This window comes from Loa loa (genome assembly GCF_000183805.2).
Source record: "Loa loa unplaced genomic scaffold supercont3.3318, whole genome shotgun sequence".
Taxonomy (NCBI): domain Eukaryota; kingdom Metazoa; phylum Nematoda; class Chromadorea; order Rhabditida; family Onchocercidae; genus Loa; species Loa loa.
The window spans coordinates 1-1,041 of NW_018111496.1; the positions used below are offsets into that span (position 1 = coordinate 1).

Sequence of the window (1,041 nt, forward strand, 5' to 3'; positions counted from 1 at the left end):
AGATGATATTTCAAAAAGGAGAAGTTTAAGAAAGAAGTACTTAAAAACTCATCCAGGTAAACTGTTGACTCTCACTTCCATCGTCATCTTAACGTTTGGATCCATGTCGAATATCAACAATGAGAGCAAAACAAAATCATACAACATTCTGCTACTAGATGGCTGGATAGGAATGGTCGATCATTTAGTTCCTGTGATAAAGAAAACTGCCAGATCACGAATCCAGTTTAAGTATATGAATGTAAGTTCAAGCATATGAATACCGTTGGAACAGAACGGTCTATGATTTACTATTTCTTGATGGCAGCAATTATAAGGTTATATCTTCATCACTCATTACCGACAATTTCTATTTCGAAATAGTCCGTCGGTTTAAGCAGTAGAGAAAGAATTGACACCGCTTTAGTAATATTTTCATTAACAGCAGTCAAAACGGAACAATTACGGATTATTGTATCGTATAGCACTAGAAAAGTATTCGATCACTTTCTAGTTCCAGGGTAAAATCCCAAAGGACGAAGTTCTAAAATCTTAGACGAAATATTCTACAGAACTAGAAGCTGTAAAAGCAGCTTTCTGCAATAACAAAGAAAGTGGAAGAGAACAAGAAGTCAAAAAGTATTGCGATTATAATATACTTACTGTACCTACCATGCAGATTTTACAAAATAAGGATGATAACAAAAACTTCTGACTGTAATTCTTCGACTCTATAGTACAAATGTCCTTCTGGATGAATCATAATCAGTTAAAAGTTACAAAATAAAACAAAGAATACAGAAATATTGGAATCTGTGAAGGAAGCTATCAACTTTGTTATCATTATATAGAGTTATTTTGATATTGCATTAATTTAATGGCAGAAACTCCTCGATGGAATCAGAGAACAGGTTCAGGGTTTCAAAAAGATGAACAGAAAAGCCACCATCATGCCAGCATCAGCATTACAAATATTTTTCTCGTGGTGATAGTGTCATGTCACCATCAGCATTAAAAATATTTTTCTCGCGGTGATAGTGTCACAAACGGACACTGTCGTGA

General features: G+C 34.4%; 1 protein-coding gene across 1 annotated transcript; it reads left to right on the forward strand.

The window, feature by feature from the left end:
* Nucleotides 1-535: 535 nt before the first annotated feature.
* On the forward strand, nt 536-694 carry LOAG_15953 (hypothetical protein; the record flags this gene model as incomplete). The annotated part of the gene is made up of 1 exon (XM_003151440.1): nt 536-694. A coding segment is annotated over one exon (159 nt), but the record flags the coding sequence as incomplete, so codon positions are not given.
* Between the last annotated feature and the right edge of the window lie 347 nt (nt 695-1,041).